At 46.7% G+C, this 19,368-nt stretch overlaps 2 protein-coding genes across 4 annotated transcripts; one reads left to right on the top strand and one right to left on the bottom strand.

The window, feature by feature from the left end:
- Positions 1-31: 31 nt before the first annotated feature.
- Positions 32-14,856, bottom strand: washc2c (WASH complex subunit 2C). Of its 2 annotated transcripts, XM_049006471.1 has the most exons (31): positions 14,700-14,856; positions 14,154-14,273; positions 13,522-13,686; positions 13,281-13,349; positions 12,866-13,039; positions 12,560-12,653; positions 12,158-12,219; positions 11,830-11,934; positions 11,447-11,534; positions 11,310-11,366; positions 11,078-11,202; positions 10,394-10,463; positions 9,382-9,441; positions 8,987-9,181; positions 8,727-8,890; positions 8,494-8,595; positions 8,304-8,384; positions 6,197-6,295; positions 5,997-6,104; positions 5,607-5,779; positions 5,341-5,458; positions 5,051-5,212; positions 4,497-4,655; positions 4,211-4,339; positions 4,002-4,082; positions 3,785-3,850; positions 3,141-3,197; positions 2,631-2,828; positions 1,306-1,812; positions 789-960; positions 32-670 (listed from the first exon to the last, which is right to left on the bottom strand). In XM_049006471.1, the coding sequence occupies exons 2-31, from the start codon at positions 14,271-14,273 to the stop codon at positions 525-527; spliced, it is 3,906 nt and encodes a 1,301-aa protein (XP_048862428.1). In that variant the 5' UTR covers positions 14,700-14,856; the 3' UTR covers positions 32-524. The 2 variants fall into 2 exon arrangements, with proteins under 2 accessions (XP_048862428.1, XP_048862429.1); XM_049006472.1 differs by lacking the exon at positions 3,141-3,197.
- Positions 14,857-14,865: 9 nt separating this feature from the next.
- On the top strand, positions 14,866-19,236 carry LOC125738023 (AP-3 complex subunit mu-1). Of its 2 annotated transcripts, none has more exons than XM_049006476.1 (9): positions 14,866-15,001; positions 15,931-16,213; positions 16,351-16,522; positions 16,739-16,876; positions 16,985-17,070; positions 17,735-17,868; positions 17,959-18,166; positions 18,343-18,487; positions 18,571-19,236. In XM_049006476.1, exons 2-9 carry the CDS (start codon positions 15,941-15,943, stop codon positions 18,669-18,671), a joined length of 1,257 nt encoding a protein of 418 aa, XP_048862433.1. In that variant the 5' UTR covers positions 14,866-15,001; positions 15,931-15,940; the 3' UTR covers positions 18,672-19,236. The 2 variants fall into 2 exon arrangements, with proteins under 2 accessions (XP_048862433.1, XP_048862432.1); XM_049006475.1 differs by lacking the exon at positions 14,866-15,001 and adding an exon at positions 15,104-15,415.
- The last annotated feature ends 132 nt before the right edge of the window (positions 19,237-19,368 follow it).

Raw genomic sequence — 19,368 nt, 5'->3', positions numbered from 1 at the left:
TATATGATGAAAATAAATAACACTACAGGAGTTTTATATTTCACAAAATATTCTTTAATATAGACAAAACAATATTACACGCAAAGCCATGGAATTTAATTGAATTAAACTGAGAATAAAACAGATATTGTAATTTTGTGGGGCATCCTGATGCAGGAATGAACATACCATACAGCTGTGTGATGGGATACTAAGGGCTCCACCAGCGCTTAAAACCAGTTTATTTATTTTCAAACATTCCAGTACATGTGCTTTAAAGTGCTTTTTTTTAATTAATGGAAATACATTACTAGTACTGTGGTTCTAGTACTAGTACTAAGTACTAAGCCAGAAAACAGCTGAATGCTTGTTAGAAGTTAACCGTAATTCACAGGAAAAGTACAGATAAAGGTGTTGATTACATGCATACTGAGAATGCCTTCATTGTCATTTACAAACAGTCTACAAATGGCATTAACGCAGCCTCAGCCCCTTTGGTCACTCCAAACCACACACTGCAGCAGAGCTCTGGCCGTTGCGAGCTGTCAGTTACCGCCAAGAGCATTCAGTGGGTCGTCAAACAGGCTGTGGCTGGGATTCTGGCTGGGCTGTGGCTCCTGGCTCTGTGGGCTTCGCTTTGATTTGGTCTCTTTGGCCACTGGCTTCACAGGCCCCGATGCGAATATGTCATCTTTTAGGAGAGAACAGGCATGAAACCTCTGTATTCACCCTCAGGCCCCCAGCAAGGCGTAGGAAAACAGCATGAGAAATCCTTTCAGGGTTTGTAATATTTAAATGAAATAACTCACCCATATCATCATCAAAAATCGATTTTTTTCCCAGTTTCTTCTTGGATTTTTTCTCCTTGGGAGCTGAAGTAGCAGTTAAGTCGGCAAAGATGTCGACCTCATCGCCGAACAGGCTGACGTCCAGAGCGTGCTCTTTTTCCTGTTGGGGAGCGCTCTTCTTTCTCCCTGGATCCTGGTCAAACAGGAAAACACATGCAGCCAATCACCAAAGCACTACAAGCCCCGGCACGCGTTCAACAGCATATCCGGGTAAACAGTGACAGCTTTGGCACGGGCAGTGATGCCAACAGCAGAGGTGGAAAGTTGAGGTTCAGAAAGTACAAATTCAGACCAAGGTTTTGTTTCAACCAACCAGCTGAGTCTCTGTGACTGTGATGCTTTACATTAAATCAGTTGATTGAAACAAAACCTTGGTCTGGATTTGTACCTCAACTTTCCACCTCAGTCAGCGGCATCCCTCCAATTCTGATGGTGAATTACAAAAGCCAGCTGTGCAGATGAATCCTGCAAATGCTACCTGAACAGCAGCCGGCTGCGGGGGATTGGGCTGCATCTTTGCTTCTTTTTCAACATCCACCTTTGTGCTCTTCCCAGCTGCAAAGATGTCTTCCTCCTCCTCGTCCTCCAGGAACGCCACCGTGCTGCTCTTCTTGGCCGGTTTTGCGCTGACCGCCCGGAACAGGTCGTCCTCCTGGTCATTCCCGCGCTCCTGGAAGATGGACGCAGACGGCTGCTTCTTCGGAGCCGGCTTGGGTACCGGCGCCTTGCTGGCCAGCTTGGGGGCCACAAAGATGTCTTCGTCGCCAAAGGGATCATCGGCGATGGTCGTCGCTTGCTCTGGAACTCGCTCCCTGTGAGCAGGCCCTGGCAATGCTGGCTTGGAGGGTCTGCTGGCAGTGTGGAGAGCTGGGGGTAGGGAAAGCGGTGCCAGAGTTGGATTGCTGGAGGAATCAGAGATCTGGGCTGCCTGGAGTCTCGCCGCTCTCGTCTGCGGCCGGCGGCGCTCAGCTCCCCTGGCTCGGCCCTGCACAGGAGATTAGGTGTTTATGGCATGAGGTGTTTATGGAATGAACCATACTTACAACCCCCACACCAGTATACTCTGGGTACATACTGCACATTCAGGCAACTTCTATTATCAGTTTCAAAAAGCAGCTAAAAACGTATATTCTTATAACTTATAAATCTTATATTCAGTTTTTAGTAGTGGTGCAGGATATCACATTATATGGTGCATGTGCAATAATCCCCAGGGCTTCAGGTGATGGGCGTAAACAACTGGCCAAACGCTTTTCCATACTATGTGGATGTTTACTTACTCCCACAATCTGGTAAGCAGGTTAGTACTACGCCTAATATATTAATGAGAATCCATCTGCCTGGTCAGAGACTATAAAATACTGATCCATTCCATTACTGATCAACTTTTGAAGCCATCAAAACTGAGTGGAACAATACTTCCTGAAAATATCTGTTTAATTCTTATTCATTTAATACAATAACAAAATTAATTTCTTAGAAATTCCCACGTTTTCAGCTCCAGAATCTGCTTCATTACGAAGGGAAAGTACAGTAACTGCACAGTTTATCAGAACAGAGTTACCAAAAACAGAGCCTAAGAGACCTCATTTGTTTTGTGAGAAAATACCTTAGTTTAACTATATTTGGTTTTGAGGAAAACAGAGCGTGAAAATTACAGTACAAAATCCACACAATACCAAGGCAAAACATCCGTTTTCCTTAGTTTATGCGTCAGCGTTGTTACTGTGTTTCGCCTTTGTGGGGCAGTGTGGAGTGGCACCATATGTAAAGTGTCTTCCTGCCCGTGACCCTGTGACCCACCTTGTTGGCACTCTGTAACGTGGTGACCTGAACGGGGGTGTCGAAACTCACGGCTCCTTCTCCCACTGTCTGGAGGGTGGAATCTGTGCCGAGGGCAGTGGGTGTGGTTGGTGAATGGATGCTGCGAGTTTGGGAAGGGAGCTGTGGCCGAGGAACAGCCCCAGGCAGGAGGGTGCTTGGGTCAATGGCTAGATTCACCTGCAAAGAGCACAGACAGTCGGGCTGGGGTGCCAGCAGGCAGAGAGGCTGCTATTGAAATCACACAAGACATCCACTGTCAGATCCGGATCTGAGTTACAGGACAGAAGACGACCGATGAGAAGGAAAAGCAAGGCAGGAAGCGGAGGTTTGGCAGTGCGCGTCTCAGAGCTGTCAGGAGACATAGTGAGCCTGGACCTGGAGTATCACAGTTCTCTATCGTTAACCAAATTCAAGAGAAGAGAGCTTTAGACATGCGGGCAAGAGCAGCAGGAGACCCAGACAGCGATTAAAGGGCACAGGAAGATTTACTTGGAGTTTTCCAATCCGCGAGGACTGCTCTTTAGATTCTACAGGGGTGGCGGGCTTCTGTGCAATCGAATGAAACAAGTCACATTCACAGAGGGTTACAAATGGGTTTCACACTGTCCAGACCACAAGAACACCACATGTGTTCTTTAAATCTGTACTTGTGAATGAGAGTAAATGATAATACAATGTATCAAACTAAAACAGCAAGACACGAAAATAGTTTTCAACTATATATTCATGAAACTAGCTACTCTACCTGCTCCGTTTTGTTTAAAATGGACATGACTGACAGAATAGTAATTCTTTGGAAATGGAAACCCCCTTTTCTCTGATGTGTACGTTTGTCTTGTTTTTTTGTATATGGTTATGTTGTTGTGTTGTGTATTTTGTTTATCACTGGAGGCTGTTTAAAGGAATAAAATATATTGATGACAAAGAAAAACAAATATTTTGAGACACATATCAGCAGAAGCTCTGGCTCTGGGCCTTTTTATACTCTTAGCTAATCTACTCATAACGACGCACATGTAACTGAGCAGCACTGATTTTCACTGCTGCCCCTAGCTGTGACTGGCCAGCAGCAACTCTTCTGAGAATAGCCTCTAAGCTGAGGAATATGTACTTCAGTGACAGCGCACTCTCACCTGGAGTCCTGCGGGGGGCGGCAGTGCACCCTCACTGCTGAGCTTGACGGGCTTTTGTGCAGCAGCCTGCAGATATAAATACAGGCGAGTAAAATCCAGCAGCCATGAGGCATTATGGGTAAACCGAGGAATGTGTTAACCGGGCAGTGGTACTTGGGCAGACGATGTTGAAAAGAGAATGAACATGACATATGGTTTACTGGAGGAGCAGACCCACCCTGGGCACAGTGAAGAGGTCCTCCTCCTCATCACCGAAGAGGGGGGGTGCCGCCTTGGGGGCTGATCTGGCCTTGGGGCTCTGGGAGGAATCGGCAAGAGCAATGAATGAACACACACACACACACACACACACACACACACACACACACACAAAAACATAAACACACACAGCCCCCGATACCACCCCCCACTGCAATGAAAACATACCGCGTGTTTTGCCGACGCTGCAAAGAGGTCCACGTCAGGCTCGTTGTCTTTCTGCAGCTTCAGACTAAAGAGGATCTCCTCGTCCTGGAAGACACCAGTGCTGGTGGCTCGTGGCCGCCGCTCCTGCACCTGTGGCAGGGACCGCCATGAATGTCTGGGATGCTCCGTGACGTTTGGGGACACTCAAGGACATGGATGCATGACACTGGACACGTGACACGCGGGGACGCCCAGGGAAACATGACGCTTGGCGACACGGATGTATGACGCGTTGCACTCCCAGTACCTTCAGGGGGCTCTTCATGCCCGGCTTTCTGACTTTGGTTGCCGAACCACCGTCAGTCTCCTCCTCATCTTCCTCCTCATCCTCAAAGAGGCTCAGCACTTTCTTCTTGGTTTTGGATCCGGCCCCCATGAGCGGGGGGCTTTCTGGCTGGCCGGCGACCTGCATGTGGGTGGGTATGACAGTGAGCGTCGGCACGCCTGGCCTGTCACACAGCATCCAGGCGGTGCCTAAGGTACCACAGCACACAGACACACAGATACAGACACAGACACACAGACAAACGTTTGTAGTCATTGTTTCTTGTGAGGACTCTTCATTCATTTCTATGGGGAAAAACCCTAATCCCAGCAATGACAACCTTAACCCCTACCCAACCCTAACCTTAACCATAAGTAACCAAATAAAATGCAAGACTTTTGGCATTTTTAGTTTTTTTTTTATTACTTTTATACTTGAAGCCTTGTGGGGACCAAAATTATGTCTTCAAATGATAAAAAGTTCCAGATTTTTATCAAATTGTGGGGAAATCCGGGCCCCACAACACAGACACCAACCTTGAGCACAGCCTGGGTCTCTCCCAGCGCCTCCACACTGTCAAACAAGCTGACGGCCCCCGCAGACTTGGCCTTGTCTTCCCCCTGATGAGCCCCGTCTGGCTCCTCCTTAGCCTGCAGGGGAGGGGGGACCTCAGCCTGGCTGTCTGCAGTGGCTGGGGCCTGGGGGTGTTGCAGACAGAGAGACATATCCTGTCAGTCGCAGAAAAATGAGACTGTACTGCCTTAATACATTCCTGCCATTAGCATGTGCTGAAGTGCTGCTATTTGATTAGCAAGAACGCACTCACGTTCTTCTCACTGTGCACAGTGCTGCTGGAGGCCGGCGTGACACTGAACAGCGAGCCCTTGTCTTCGTCCTCCTCATCTTCTTCCTCAAAGAGAAGGGAAACCCGCGGAGGCTTCTGCCTGTGGAATGATGAGGCAGAGCAAAGTGCCAAAGTGTTCAGCTCAGTCGGCATGGAGGATGGACTGTCCATGTATATGTGGGCAAATCCCATGGCATGAAATCCCATTACATGACATGACAGTGACCAATCCTGGGTTTCAGCCATACCCAGACTCCTTTGTGGCTGCAAAGAGGTCGTCATCCTCATCATCATCAAACAAACTGGCTTTTCCTGTAGCTTTGACGGTGGGAAGCCTGGAGGGGGCGCTCACGCTGCTTTTCAGTCCTCCGGTCTTTGTCTCTTGTTTGACACTGTCAGTTGTATTGCTCATCCACTGATCCTGGAACAGACAAATGAGCATGCAGACCTGAATGTCTTACCACTGCCAACTGGTTGAGTAGTATGACGCAAACATGCAATTCTAGGGTGTTTTACTGCCTGCTGCTCCACTTCCCAGAAGCTCTCAATGATTCTTGTTGCCTTTAAATGCTGAGAGGCATTATGGGAAGACATGAGAGAGTTATATCTACTGAATGATGTCGGAACATGTGCCATACCTCATCATCACTGAAGAGGGCGCTAGACAAGGGCTTGGCTGCTTTTTGCGAGGCCTCATTTTTCCCCGGGCTTGTTTTGAGTTTGGGAGGCACCGTGGCAAACAAGTCCTGTCAATGAAAGCAGCAGAAATGTAACCAACAGGGACGAGCCCCTTTAAGTCTAAACTAAGTGGCTTCAGCCATGACCAAGGGACGATTACCTCTTCCTCTTCGTCGTCAAACAGAGACAGAGCCCGGCTCTGTGTTTTCTGAGCTGGCCCATCACTCTTCGGCCGATCCTTGGCAGCCGACGAAAAGATCTACAAAGGTGAAGGAGACGTTCACAGCTTGCTCGACGAGGAAAAGGGCCAGGTATTGTTTAGATATTATGGATTCCAAATTAGATTCTGATTCTGCTTATCGAATCCAGGCACCATCGATTCTTGGTTCCAATTCTAAAACAGTAAGAAAAAATGCTAAAATGTTTCAGTGATAAAAAGCTGCCTTTATTCTCCTTAAAGGGCTCCACTTGTACTTTGACAACAAAGGTTACTTCAAGCAGTCATGTCATTTCCATATTTTATAAAAAAAAAAAATATGGTGCTTCAAGATAAAATATATAAGGTTAACAACCACAGGCTTAAACTTGGATGTGAGTTTGCCACTGATGTCACTGAGCAGTCGCTTTGTGCCCCAAGATTAAGTGTGTGGGCAACGCAGCCTATTTTTATGAACTGCAGCCTTTGTATTGCCACAATCATATTCGCAGCGTCATATACAATGACAGCATTTATTTTAATTGAAGATGCCAAATTCCTGCAGAATACCACAAATTTCTGCCCGTTTCTGCTTTGTTGTAAGTACTCTGCATCTCATTTTGCCCTCAGCCATGCAATGCGCTGTCACTGTGATAAAATGGCCGTATTGCTTCTCCTGCAGCTCCTGTTTAAGGCTCCTTTGGTAACTTCACTGAACTCTGCTGATATTATGTGATTCCTCTGCCTTGTACAGGTCCAGGAAGATGAGTGTGTGCATCATGGATGTTCCTTAGATTCATCTATACTACAGCACCATTGAATCCTGGAATCTCTGTGTCGGCCCAGCGGAGAACAGTAGGAAATCAATATGCCATTATGATCTTTAATTCTAACACTAACATAACTTAACAGAAGCTATAAAATTAAACTGCTACGACACACTTATATGGCAACAGTGCTTCAGGCTGAGGACCAGGACCTGTGGTCAGGGATTAAACAGCAAAATAATTTACTGATGTAATAAACTTTTTACCCAAAACATTGCTCTATACCAGAAGTTACATAAAGCTAAATTAATAAAAGAATGACTGAATGCAGATACATGCATTACCTTCGCTGCTGTGTGGTTAAAAACATACGGCTTGAACTGCATTTACCCACTTAGACCATGCTTACTGCACATTTGGCTTATAAAGACTTGATTATGGTCTTAGTAACGGAGCGTCTTCAAAGTAAGAATGGTAGCTTGGGTCCTATGTAACCAAAATATTTAATGATAGTAGGCTTAGGCAATATCTAATTTTTTCATGCTGACCAGACATTACACCGAGGTATATGGTATTTCGACTATACAGTATTTTGAAATTCCCCAAGATGCAGTTTTGCTGAATGGAAATACCACTCTATACTGTGTTGAAATTCTACCACTCAAACCTAAATAATATTTCTACTAATAATCGCGTTTCTGGTTTGTAATTGAAAATAGCGTCTTCAAGTACGAACGTGTTAGTGGAGTGGATGCATTAACCTTTACATTTTGATTAAAAATGTGTGTGTAGGAAGCATGTGGAAGAATAGTCCAAATGTCTCATATTCCCGGTTTTTAGAAATCTACAGGTTCTAATATGGAACCGTTTCTCAAACTCTATCGTGGAACCCCCCCCCCCCCCCCCCAAATATGCTTGTTAACCACTGGAGGTGTGGGCGTGTGCGAGCGAGTATACTTTACCTTATGGGGACACAATGGCCAGTTTCCTGGTCCCCATAAGAGAAAACTCAATTTAATCAAAATCTGTGACTGCAATGAAAAAACTAAAAATGCAAGAACTCTTGTATTTTACTTGGTTACTTATGGTTGGGTGGGGGTTAAGGTTGTCATAGTTAGCATTAGCATTTTCCCCATAGAAATGAATGAGCGGTCCCCAAAAAGATATGTTTACCCGACGTTTTTGTGTGTGTGTTGTTACACAAATGCCTGTTCGTGTTGTGTGAAATCAATCTTGGAAAAATGATCTTCTAAAATGTGTGTGTGTGTGTGTGTGTGTGTGTGTGTGTGGTGACCAGGCCGCACCTGCGTGTCCTCATCATCAGAGAAGAGGCCCCTGTCTGTGGTCTTCACAGTGGGCTTGGCCGTTTCTGTGGGCGGAGTCATCTGCAGACAGAAAGCATGGAGATCGAGATGCAAGGAAGGCAAGGAGACTCGGCCGTGATCCAACGCGGCAAACAGGATGGAAGCGGAGAACAGAGCGGGGGTCACTTACCTTCTTGGTGCTTTTATCAGAGACAGGTGGCCGTTTCTTCAAGGCATCCTGTAAGAGGTTGCTGGTCTCAGGGCCAAACATGGAGGTGGCCCCTGCAGGCAGCTGAAGGGTAACAATACACGAGACAAGCAAAGCGTGACGGCCAGGAAAATGAACACACAGGAGAGCGGGCTGCCAGGCTGAAGGCAAGCCACCAGCTGCATAAGCACCAACACACCATCACACACCCATACCTTCTTTTCAGGAATGCTGGTCACCCCATCTTCCTCCGCGCTGCTTTTGTGCTCTCGGCGACCTGCACTCGAGCTCTCACTGAAGATATCCCCCTCCTCATCATCATCTTGGTCTGCCCCAAACAGATCCACCACTTTCTTCTGCCTGGGTTTGTCCATTCCGGCTGGAGGAAGGGGGTGTTACAGCAGCAGAGAGAGCTCCAGCTTCAGTTAAGACATTCCCTTAACAGCAAACTTAGATGTCGACAGTTAAGACGTACCGGAGTGTGATTTTTTGAATGCACTGCCACTGAAGAAGTCATCATCCTCATCATCATCAAAGAGCCCACCCCCCGGGGCAGCTTTGACCCCGCCTTCAGACCTGAGCTGGGCCTGGGCTTTGGGACGGCTAGGACTGGCAGTCTGCTGGCGTTCTGAAGAGACTGGGTCCCGAGTGGCCCCGAACAAACTGTGTTCTGCAGGGAAGAAGAAAAGTGTCACCGTGAGGATGACGACGAGAAGATTCCAGAAGTCCTTTAGTGTGGTAATTAGGGTAAATGTAAGGTCAAAGGTCAGCTTATTCTGACTGTAAGTAGCCAGAAGACATCTTTGCATGAAATGTGATTAAGCTGCTTGCTGCCCGTCCTTAAAGGCCCTATCTGTTGGCTCCCTTTACCTGGGAATATGGAAACAGCACCAGCGGGGATCTTCTTACTACTTTTGGGCAGGACAGACTCTGTGAAATACAAAATTGGATTAAATAAACCATACATACATTGCGCATGTACATTATATGGCCAAAAGTACGTGGATGCCCCTATTAATTAGAGGAATTGCCTAATTAAGCCACACCCATCACTGAGGCAGGTGTATAATTAAACACGCAGTCATGCAATTTCCAGCAACAAACAATGAGCAGCAGGATGGGTGGCAGTACAGGTTTTACAGAAGAGGTTAGTCACTTTCCTCTTGACACCATCATAGGACGCCATCTTCCCAGCAAGTCATTTTGCTCTGCTAGAACTGCCCTGGTCAGCCACAGGTGAAGCGATTGTGAAAGTTAAAATGCCAGGGAGTAAGTTAAGCCGTCTAGTGATGGCTACAGGAGCTCACAGAAATGGAACTGATCGCCCAACATCAACACCCAACCTGAATGGCAGCACATAAATGGATTGCATTTATATAGCGCTTTTCTACTCCTACGAGCACTCAAAGCGCTTTACATTTCATGCCTCACATTCACCCATCGACACACCACTGGCGGAGGCTGCCATGCAAGGTGCCAACCTGCTCATCGGGAGCAATTTGGGGTTCAGTGTCTTGCTCAAGGAGACTTTGATGGGGTCAGGAGGAACGGGGGCTCGAACCTGCAACACTCCGGTTGCCAAATGATAGCATTACCTCCTGCGCCACCATCGCCCCAAAATACCCCACCACCAATGTTCTGGTATCTAATAAAATGCCCCTCCAGGAGAGTAGGGGCTATTAGAGCAACAAAGCATGGACCAACTTCATATTAATACCCCAGGTTTCAGAATGAGATGTTGGATAAGTTAATGTCCACATCCCTTTGGCCATATAGTGTATGTAAGAACTAGAGGACCGGCACACTAGTGGACTGGCGTAACCAAAGTCGCAGTTACATGGCCCACATGACACCGTACACATGGTTGCTTTTCGGAACTGACCTTCACCAGCGGCGGCTTCATTGGTGGGCAGCTTGTGCTGGTGCCCGGGGCCTTCAGAGAAGAGGTCGCCCTGGGGGAGAGCAGAGCGACAGTCACAAGCATAAAGGTAATCCCCCTGCACAGAATGGACCCAGAAGAATAAAGCACTCATGGGACCCACAGTTCTCATAAACCTCACATACCTCAAAGGAGCCTGTATCCTGCATCTGATTGACTCACCTTTATTTAAACATCTACATGTTTAGTTATTAATAGCACTTTTTTCCTATTTTAATTTAGTTGTTTTGTATTTTTGTCTTTATGGTATACTTAACTGTGTACTTCATGCCATGACCTGCACCTAAACAAATTCCTTAAACAATTAAATTAAATGATTCTGATTTTGATAAATAAGACAGCTGCAGCTGTTTCCCAAACCATGTTTCTCTGGCTTCCAGTTAAAGTTACATTGTGAAACCTACTCATACACACACCCTGCGTGACCTGATGGTTCCCAAATGGCACAGATAATCAAAATCAATGTGCAGCAATTTAGGGGGAAGAATATTGTGGGAAAAAAGCTAATTAACGAACTGTTAATGATACTTCGAGGACATAAATCGCTTTAAGGTTCCGCAGAAGGGTCCTCCCAGCTGGGCAGCTCTGTTACTGAGACGAGGAAGTACAAACCCCACAGGAACGCACCTCATCCTCATCGTCTACGTCAAACAGGCCCCTCCCTCCGCTGAAGAGCCCGTCTTTGCCGCCAAAGGGGGAGTGGTCCCTGTCTTCCCGGGAAGGAGGCGGGAACAGTTCGTCTGTGTTCTCTGCTGTGGGGGGGGGGGAGGATGCAGGGATATGGTTGAGATGATGACACAGGTCGGTGTGTCACACTCTGCACCACCACCTCCCACCAGCAGGCGCCACTCACTCTTACCGGCCTTGGTGTCTGTGTCTCCTTTACTCCTCCTCTTCACTGAGGGGACAACGGACCCTGCAACACAGCAGGCAGGATGAAGACGCACAAAGACAGGAGCCGCATGGCTTGTGCAGGGGGGACTGCCAGTCACATACCATTGCCATCGCTTTTGGGACCGCCCGCGTCGTCGCCTTTAATGCGTGCAGTCAGCTCATCTGTGAAGGACGATGGGGCCACAGAGGTCTGGAGCACACAAAGAGACCCATCAGACGCCTCATCTGGGGCGAGACACCCCAACTAGCCTGGGAATCATCCCCATCCAGGGAAAACATGCTAGGTGGGGCTGCTTGCATTGAACCTGAACTTTCCACCTCTGTCTTTAATGGATTACTTTTGCGAGTAACTTCCCCAACACTGCTCATAAGGCAGCATTCGTTGGCTGTCATATGCTGCGTTGAGGCATTAAGAGATGATTGCTGACCATCTCATTAACACTGACCTGTCACATTAACCCAGACACCCCAAAGTGGACGGTTACCTTCCTGTCTTCGTCGTCTTTGTCCGATTCACCAAATATGTCCGAGTCTTCATCTGCTTCATCTTCATCTCTTACTTCATCTTCATCACTCAACACAGGCGACTTCTGCAGGATAACGTCATAATTAGTCATAGCAGAGAATGAGAACGGTCCCACAGTGGCCTGAAATGTCACTCCAGTAGCTGTGCATTGTGCTGCCATGAGGACCCGCCAGGAGGTGTCCATCGGAAAAAAAACCCATTTTATTCTGATCACCATTACGTCACCCTCCCCACAGAGGCAGAGATTAGCCCAGGGCTGTTAGCCCAGTGATCGACGCAGTACTCACATCTTCATCCTTGTCTTCGTCGCTGTCGATGACACTATCCCGGTCACTATCGATGGACATTTCTAAGAAGAGAAAGAACTATTAAATAGTTCTGACACATTAACTGCACCCAGTGATCATCCACAGTTAAAAATCAAAGTTTATATAGTATGTGGTCAGGCAGCAGCCGCTATGTAACGTCTTTCCCTGCCTTCATGAGCTGTTTGATGTTAAACGGTAATATATAAAAATAAATCCCTACAAACTGAATATCGGGTTCATGGTTAACAAGTCAGTGGATGTTCTATAAGGCCCATGACCAGTATAAATAGCATTAAGACACAAACAATCCAGTTTATCCCACAAAAAGGCAGTGTGGCACACAGCAGGCATGTTCTGCAAGGGAGAGACAAGATCCAACACCTTCACTGGAGAGATCCCCCAGACCCACGTCATCCTGCTCCATGAAGAGCTGAGACCCAATCAGGTAAGGCAGTGGTCTGTCCAGGTACAGATCCTGAAGGTGTTGCCAGACAGACAGGGGAGTCAAAACAGTAGTGGATGCAAAATCTCAAGGAATCATTTACATGCATCCGGTCTTTATTGTAAAATAAAAAAATCACAGTCCAAAATTGCAGCTGAAATACTAAAGTAAACAGTTCGTAATTGCTCAGTTATAATGGACCAATCACACGGTCCCAACTGCTGGAATAAGGAGGTCTTCTGTACCTTAGGCTCCAGGATTGGCTCCACTCGACCAATTGCCTCTTCATCTTCTGAATCGGAGTTTCCAGCTTTGATGTCTAGCTGTTCAAAGGCTGATTCCAGCACCTTCAGGCCATAGTTCACTGCCTCCTGCACTTTGGGTATCAACTCAGCTTCTTTCTGCTCCCGGGTTTTCTCCTGTGGGATTAAAAGATCATATTTGCTGTAAATCAGGTCCAATTTCATCTGCAATTAGCAAGTAACTTTGTACATATTTCAGCCAGAGATCCCATTAGACCAGTGTTTCCCAATCCGATCCTCATGGATCCACAGCGGTACACGTTTTGTGGGTCCCCGAGGACTGGATTGGGAAACACTGTATTAGACATTATAGGGATCTTATGCCTCTGCTTGGGGCAGAACCAGTCGTAGTTTTTACCTGCTCAGGATGCTTCTCTGGAGCTTCTGGTTTTGCCACTGGTTCCTCCACCTCCTCATCATACACCCGCTGTTGGGAGACACGAGCAGTTAAACATCTGGATGCCAATGAGAGAAAAATCTACTGCAATCACAGAATTTACAAACAGGGATCCTCCACTACTTAAAGTTTTATTTGAAGTACATAAACCTGCATCACCCCTGGCCTGCTGTCTGTATAACATGGTGACGAAGGAACATACGTTTTCAATAAACTGTGTGTTGGAGAGCATGAGGAAGTCATTGAAGACAGTGTGCAAGCAGGAGTCCGTAGCTTTGGTGTCTCGCAGAAGTCCATCCAGCTGCTTCTCAATCTGATGCGTTTTGGAGAGCATCCTTTGTGAGAAATCCTGGAGGAACAGGAAGAGCTGTGGCAACACAGCAGAGAAGTCATGAGCACATCATTTAACGAGCAGGCATTACAGCCAAGGGCAATGGGCTCACACAGAGAGTCTTTAGAAACATTATTTTAGGTGGGATTATGTGGTGGAAGTTTAAAAAAAATGAACACTGAGATTAACATAACTATAAAAACCAGCAAGGGATTTTTCAAATGCATTTTGTGCTGTCCTGCCTGCATACTTAAGTGCAGATATGTATCAGTGTGCCAGACAGATGGCTGCATTCAGAGCACTTGAATAATTCATATTTAAAACATTCATTTAGAATATTAGGGAAATTGAAAAGCAACAGCTGTTGGACTTCATCTTGGCACACATCTCGGGTTGGTTCACCTAGAGTTATTTGAACAGAATGCGTCCTCACAAGAGGATAGGAATGAAGTGGATGGTACCTCGAGACACCCCCAGCACAAACCCAATCACCAGTTTCTTACACCAGAATCAGCAGCCAGAGACCAGTTGGCGCTGGTTTTGCGCATCTCATCTAGGGACCAAGGCCTCTCCCACACCTGCTCGCTGGGGCCATTGGAAAGGGTCACAGTCTGAGCGCTCATCTGCAACACAGAACCCACAACCTTAGCATACTGTAGCGCAATCCCCAAACCGAACAGAAGGGGAAACTGTGCTGGGAAGCATACTGACATCTTAAAGTAAATTCAGTACCATCAGGATTCATCACTCTCATCAACGGTGGCTTAGATCAGGAATATCCGTCATTAACGTTTCTACACATTCAAACAAACGTGTTTTGCATGACGAATCTAAATTAAAAAAAAAACTCCGAAAATGAACCAAAACTATATGTATATACAAAACTGTAGAATTATATCTATAAGGAGATAGCGAAATGGAACAATGTAGCCTATGTGTAACGTTTTGGTAGCACGTATTTTTATTTTTCAGACCACAACGAGCTAACCTATCAACGACACACATAAAGAGGAAAGCTTGTTATTTCCCAAAACAACTCTCGATCTTACCGTAAAGGTCTTTCGTTGTAGGACTGTTGTTCTGTTATATATCCTAAATGAATCGGTAAGAAGTGTGTATGATTTAAAAAAACATGTCCAAGTTGCAGCTTCCTACGGGTCGCCTGACAACTCGGCCATGTTCCGTTGGCTACAATCAGCTGACAGACAGGGTCATGTGACCGAGGAGCAGCCCCAGCTTGAGAGGGAAGTGTCACCGAGGGAGACGTGCCCAAGAAGAAAATGCAATATTTCTACACCAGCATCTGATGGAAGGATCAGAAATTCTGAATTTCCTGGACAGCGTATATCTGGTATATGATCCAAGTTTTGTTGGAAGGAAAGACTCTTACTTTGAAACATAAGCCTTAGAAACCACAGGAAGTGAGACTTTTAATTTTTTTATTGAAACCAGAGTGCATATTCAGTTATACAGTGCGACATACCTCGGGCAAAACGCGAAAGTCAGTTTAGGCTCTTTGAAGCCGCCCTAGACTGCCTGAGCTAAAAGGTGTGGAGACGCAGCTGCAACCGAGACTCCGCGCTGCTCTCGAAACGCGTGATTTGTAAAGCGAATCACCCAGCGAACCGGTGACGGTCGTCCGCGCAGCCCATGTGCAGTACTGCTCGGGCGTTAGGGGTCGCGCTTGCTCCCGCGGAAGTGCCGCTGCCATTTTGTTGCACGGCGCTAGATGCATCGGGATTTCACAGCACGGGAGCTTCCGAAGGTACTCTTCGATTAACTGGATCTTTTTTTTTTGACGTATCAGATATTTTACGCGTTTATGTTTTGTGCACGGTATCCGCCTTACGCGTGCTTTACGGTTCCCGCTGACCACTTAAGACAGTTGGTCAGTAATGTCAGACTGATACTGAGAAGTTGTTCAGCCGGTGTGATAAGTAATAAAACCACACAGGTCGTTCAGTGAAGGCGTTTTGACTGTACTGTAATGAGTGACAATAACATCGTGCTCAGTTTGAGGTCGGACTGGGAGCTCGGAAGCTGTGTGAGAATGAAACTGACAGCCGCTGTCCGTTCCGCCTTTAATGCGAAACTGCAGGGTTTACAGAATTCGCGTTTGTGTGTTTCGGCTGTTTGCATTGTCGCCATTCTGCGATTTGTTAAGTTCAAATAAACTATCCAGGAGACTCGGGTGAATGTTATTAAACTTAATGGGGTTGCTTGTCTTGACTGTAAACACGGTTTAACTCAGTCCCGGACTTTGCTACTTTGTTTCTGCAGCCGAGGCGAGATGATTCACAGCTTGTTTCTGATCAACGCTGCCGGCGACATATTCCTGGAAAAACACTGGAAAAGTGTCATCAGCCGCTCGGTCTGCGACTACTTCTTCGAAGCTCAGGAAAAGGCATTGACTCCGGAAAATGTCCCACCTGTCATTTCCACCCCTCACCACTACCTGATAAACATCTACCGGGACAGAATCTTCTTTGTGTCCATCATCCAGACCGAAGTGCCCCCGCTGTTTGTGATCGAGTTCTTGCATCGAGTGGCCGAAATGTTTCAGGTGAACTATTCTCCCACATTATCACGGGAATTTCACGTCTGTGTACATGTACATAAACTTTGTAGTCTGCCGCTCTCGAATTAGCTGAGTCTGCATATTCCACGTGATGGAAACGCACTGTTTTCCCTCTAAAACAGGATTACTTTGGCGAGTGTTCTGAGGCTTCCATCAAGGACAACGTGGTAATAGTGTATGAGCTCCTGGAGGAGATGCTGGACAATGGGTTCCCCTTGGCCACCGAGTCCAACATCTTGAAAGAGCTGATCAAGCCCCCCACTGTTCTGCGTTCCATGGTGAACACCATTACAGGTGTGGCACATCTACATACTCCACTCCTCTTAAATCAGATGGGGGCACAGAGGCTTCAAAAAAACCCATTGTCAGTCTTCAACTACATTAGGAAACTTCCTCATTCCCTTGTTTCCTGTTGGTTCAAAACATTGTCAACTCTTGCTAATCCCACCCACCCTGTGTTCCTAGGCTAGTACCTACAGCACCTGTTGCAATAATTTGCATTCTCTTCAGGGAGCACTAATGTTGGGGAAAAACTGCCAACTGGACAGCTGTCTACTGTCCCCTGGAGGCGGACTGGAGTGAAATACAATAACAATGAGGCCTACTTTGATGTAGTGGAGGAAATAGATGCTATCATAGATAAATCAGGTACAATACTCTCAACATTCTGATGTAAAAAAAAATGGACATAATAACATACTACATAGAAGTAAAAGTAAAACACATAGTTTAGGTGCTGATTGCTTTCATTTCTAGGGACTACAGTGATTGCTGAAATCCAGGGTGTCATTGACGCATGTGTGAAGCTCTCTGGGATGCCAGACCTCACACTGTCCTTTGTGGTAGGAGCATCGCCATGTCGATGTGCAGCAGTCCTCCTTAATCTGTGGTCCCGCTGTTGGCCTTTAAGGCATGCTAAACAGTAGATGAGGTGACTTGAAGTAAATATCAACCCATAATGCCCTTCTGGTGCCTCTGAAGATGTGCTTCAGTTGATCTTCCCTAAATGATCGAGATACACTTGATCATTTAGCAGCAACCAGATATTCAAGATCTTACCCTTGTCCAGGGGTGGATTTGCCATTTCTGAGGCTCCAGTGTAGTGACTGTTTGTGGCCAGCAGGGGGCTCTCCAAGCCTTGGGAGCCCCACACAAATGCGTGGTTTGAGTGGCGGTAAACATTGCCACTGCCCTTATCAAGGAGCTCTCAAAATAAACTTTGCTGAACTAAATTTTTTTACACTACAGGCAGCAGATGCATATCTGTTAATTGCACACTTAAGTCCATTACTTTGAAAAGTTGTGTGGTAATCATATCAGTGATTAACTGGATTGTGGAATAGGATATTGCTTTCGTTATCTTGTTTTTCCTTAATTCTGTTTACTTTGTCATCCATCTGTTTTGCTGATTTTAACTGTGCATCCGTAGCTTCTGAATTGACCTTCAGCGTTCTGAAACTTGTAGATGGGAAATCTGAGCGATCTAACATGTCACTATTGCTGTAGAACCCGCGCCTCATGGATGACGTGAGCTTCCACCCCTGCGTGCGTTTCAAGCGCTGGGAGGCGGAGCGCGTACTCTCCTTCATCCCCCCCGACGGCAACTTCCGTCTGGTGTCCTACCACGTCAACGCCCAGAAGTTAGTTTGACTCGAAGTGAAAATGGTGAAGATGGTATAGACAGCAAGCCCCGACAGCCCTTCCCATATACCTCTGTTCCTGTTCTGCAGCCTGGTGGCCATTCCTGTGTACGTCAAGCAGAACATCAGCTTCTTCGAGAGTGGTTCTTCGGGGCGGCTAGACATCACGGTGGAGCCCAAGCAGACCATGGGCAAAACAGTGGAGGGCGTGGTTGTCACAGTGCACATGCCCAAGGTGGTACTCAGTGCCAATCTTACCCCCACCCAAGGAACCTACACCTATGACCCAGTCACAAAGGTACGGTCTACCTCATGAAATGGTAAAATTGATCACTGCCTAGCAACTCTGGGACAGTACAGCCGAACAGTATAAATCCCTGCAATGTTTCGTTCAACTACTCACTCATCCCTGCGTCAGAAGGGGATGGAGCTCAGCTCAGTAAGTGAGGCTTTTTTCCCCTACTGTTCATCCAGGTACTTGCGTGGGACATTGGGAAACTCAACCAACAGAAGCCACCAAATCTAAAAGGTAGCCTTAGTTTACAGATAGGGGCTCCAAAACCTGAGGAGAATCCCAACCTCAACATCGACCTGAAGATCCAGCAGCTGGCCATCTCCGGTGAGGCTGCAGAGCCACTTGCGCGCTGCCCGTTATCCTCAGGTGGCTGCTGGTGATACCATTTTCTGTTCTGTGTGCCACAGGTCTCAAGGTGAACCGTCTCGACATGTTTGGAGAAAAATACAAGCCCTTCAAAGGAGTCAAGTACCTGACCAAAGCTGGGAAGTTCCAAGTCCGGACATAAAGCACCAGGAATCTGTTTTTTTTTTCCTGTGTGTAAATGGGTCCAATACCAAACCAAAGACCCTGAGGTGACCTCATGGGGTCGTTAAAGCCATGAAGTGATTCGTTGGACATAAATCTGACAGACTTGAATGGCTGAAGCACAAAGACCTTCTCAGAGTTACAGTACATGCCATGCAGGTGCTCAGTAGGTCACAAGAAACCAGCCTTGCATTGATGGTGCCAAAAGTTAATGTTAATATCTAACACTTCCAAGGGTTCTTAACTCCTTTTATTCACCTCAGTCTTTAAAATGTGGGCTGATCAGATTTGGTTGTGCACTTGCACTGTATGGACTGGAAGCATGGAGACCCCACAGGGTGCTAAACGAGTAATGGGTTTAAGCAAAGACAGCATGAACATTCAGGTGTTGCTGTGTGTAGGTGCTCGGGCCTGTGAGAAGGAGCGGAGCTTCTCAGGCTGGGTGCTCACGGCTGATGTCCCACCTTTGTGCCATGTGCTACCTGACATGCTTCATTTACACTCTGGATAAGGAAAAATAAATATGCCTTTGGCTTTATTTCGTAGATGGTATGAGTGAATCGTGTCCCCACAATGAAGAGAGATGGCTGTGAGTGTGTGTCTGGGCTGGATGTGTGGTTCTGGGTGATAGTTCAGAGCTATGCCATAAGAAATAAGCAAACCTCCATGTGATCCTA

This window comes from Brienomyrus brachyistius, chromosome 3 (assembly GCF_023856365.1).
Source record: "Brienomyrus brachyistius isolate T26 chromosome 3, BBRACH_0.4, whole genome shotgun sequence".
NCBI classification, from domain to species: domain Eukaryota; kingdom Metazoa; phylum Chordata; class Actinopteri; order Osteoglossiformes; family Mormyridae; genus Brienomyrus; species Brienomyrus brachyistius.
This window is presented reverse-complemented; position numbering and strand designations above follow the sequence as displayed.